The sequence below is a fragment of the Limulus polyphemus genome, unplaced genomic scaffold (genome assembly GCF_000517525.1).
Source record: "Limulus polyphemus unplaced genomic scaffold, Limulus_polyphemus-2.1.2 Scaffold523, whole genome shotgun sequence".
NCBI lineage: Eukaryota > Metazoa > Arthropoda > Merostomata > Xiphosura > Limulidae > Limulus > Limulus polyphemus.
The window spans coordinates 273654-275583 of NW_013666133.1; the positions used below are offsets into that span (position 1 = coordinate 273654).

A 1930-nucleotide genomic window follows, 5' to 3' on the forward strand; every position below is an offset into this window, starting at 1 on the left:
CCTGTTTCGGATTTAGTGAAGGCCATGACCACTAAGGAAAGACTTACCTGTAAACATCGAGCAGAATTTCCCACAAAAACTAGGGACTGTACCTGTCTCGGATTTAGTGAAGGCCATGACCACTAAGGAAAGACTTACCTGTAAACATCGAGCAGAATTTCCCACAAAAACTAGGGACTGTACCTGTCTCGGATTTAGTGAAGGCCATGACCACTAAGGAAAGACTTACCTGTAAACATCGAGCAGAATTTCCCACAAAAACTAAGGACCGTAGCTGTCTCGGATTTAGTGAAGGCCATGACCACTAAGGAAAGACTTACCTGTAAACATCGAGCAGAATTTCCCACAAAAACTAGGGACTGTACCTGTCTCGGATTTAGTGAAGGCTATGCCCACTAAGGAAAGACTTACCTGAAAGTGACTGTGTGCTCCCTTGATAGTTTCCTGATTGCTTCATGAATTGACGTGCTACGTCATGACACGACACGCCGCTATGTGGTGGCTTCTGAGTTGGTGCTTGAATGATCGTCAGAGGATACCATTCTGGGCAGTCCTGAAGGTCGGTTTTCCGAAGGGGGATTTCTGTTCCTCCAAGAATAGACTTGTTTCCTGTGGGACTCTGATTCCAGACAGTCACCTCTACGGATTTTTCGAGGAGCTTATAGGACAAGATAATATGAGCAAGACTATAGGTTTTTATCGTTATCAAAAGCGTCTTGAAGGCATATGAAAGTAAAAACAAGGCGATTTTCACATTCATTTGTGACAGTTTACATTGGATCAATACGATTTTTACATGTTATTAATTTTTCAAAACCTCTAAGCAACACTTAAAAGAATCAAAGTAAAATGTTTCTGCCTTGATTCATCTTCTAATAAAGAAAAAAAAACAATAACAACAACGTTCATTCTAGCAGTGACAGCCTTAAGTTCTTTATAGGCGGAATGGGTTCTCACTAGTAAACACAAGTATTTCTTAATGGGCGGAGAGTTAAATTCCTATTCAATTTTCAGGTGGCAGTGACCAAAGAATATTAGAATTGTTTAAAAAAAGTGCTTGTAAGTTTCTGACAATGAAGCAAAATAGCATTTTTGGTTTTTATATTGGTAGAAAGATTTTTAAATGGTGATCGAATAGCTTTATTAAACTATACCATTTACACTAATGCGATCATCTTACACTAACTCAAGTAGGATGAAACCACTGTGAAAGCGAGACACTTTTGCAAATAGCAGGGACCTTTCTTCTTTGTCCATGAAAGTAGCTGTATTAAATTTACGGGTTACTTTGGATTTGATATTTTCAAGTGAACGGCGCATCATGCGATATATGGGCATATCCGTCCTTAATTTAGAAATGCAACCAGTCGGCGGCAACGATCGTCTACATGGCTACTGCCAACAGAACGTCGTCCACAGCTGAAATTGCATAGCATAGTCTCGAACCTTCCGTTTGCAGCCCAAAATATCAACCGCTAGGCCTCGACTGGCCCATTCACGGAAACAAATTAGAACACAAGGAAGGATCTAGGAACATTCGAATATTAACGTGTTAAACCATGAAACATAATACATATGTGTTAAATCATGAAACATTATAATATATATACATGTTAAATCATGAAACATTATATTATATATACATGTTAAATCATGAAACATTATATTATATATACATGTTAAATCATGAAACATTATATTATATATACATGTTAAATCATGAAACATTATATTATATATATATGTTAAATCATGAAACATTATAGAATGAAGCATACTTTAAAATGAAAATAAAACTTAAATGTTCAAAATGAATATACGTTGGTAAACAATGAAACGGATTTCAATTTCTCTCTATTTGGAATACGTTCTTTTCAAATTAATTTTTGCATTCTATTGCGGGGCCCGGCATGGCTAGGTGGTTAAGGCG

General features: G+C 36.9%; 1 protein-coding gene across 1 annotated transcript in view; it reads right to left on the bottom strand.

The window, feature by feature from the left end:
• The window catches only part of LOC106458849 (regulating synaptic membrane exocytosis protein 2-like), a 72786-nt gene that overhangs the window by 24154 nt on the left and 46702 nt on the right, over nt 1–1930 (bottom strand). The window contains exon 14 of the mRNA XM_022385200.1: nt 412–658. Within this exon, the coding sequence (XP_022240908.1) occupies nt 412–658 (247 nt within the window). The remainder of the gene's footprint in view (nt 1–411; nt 659–1930) is intronic.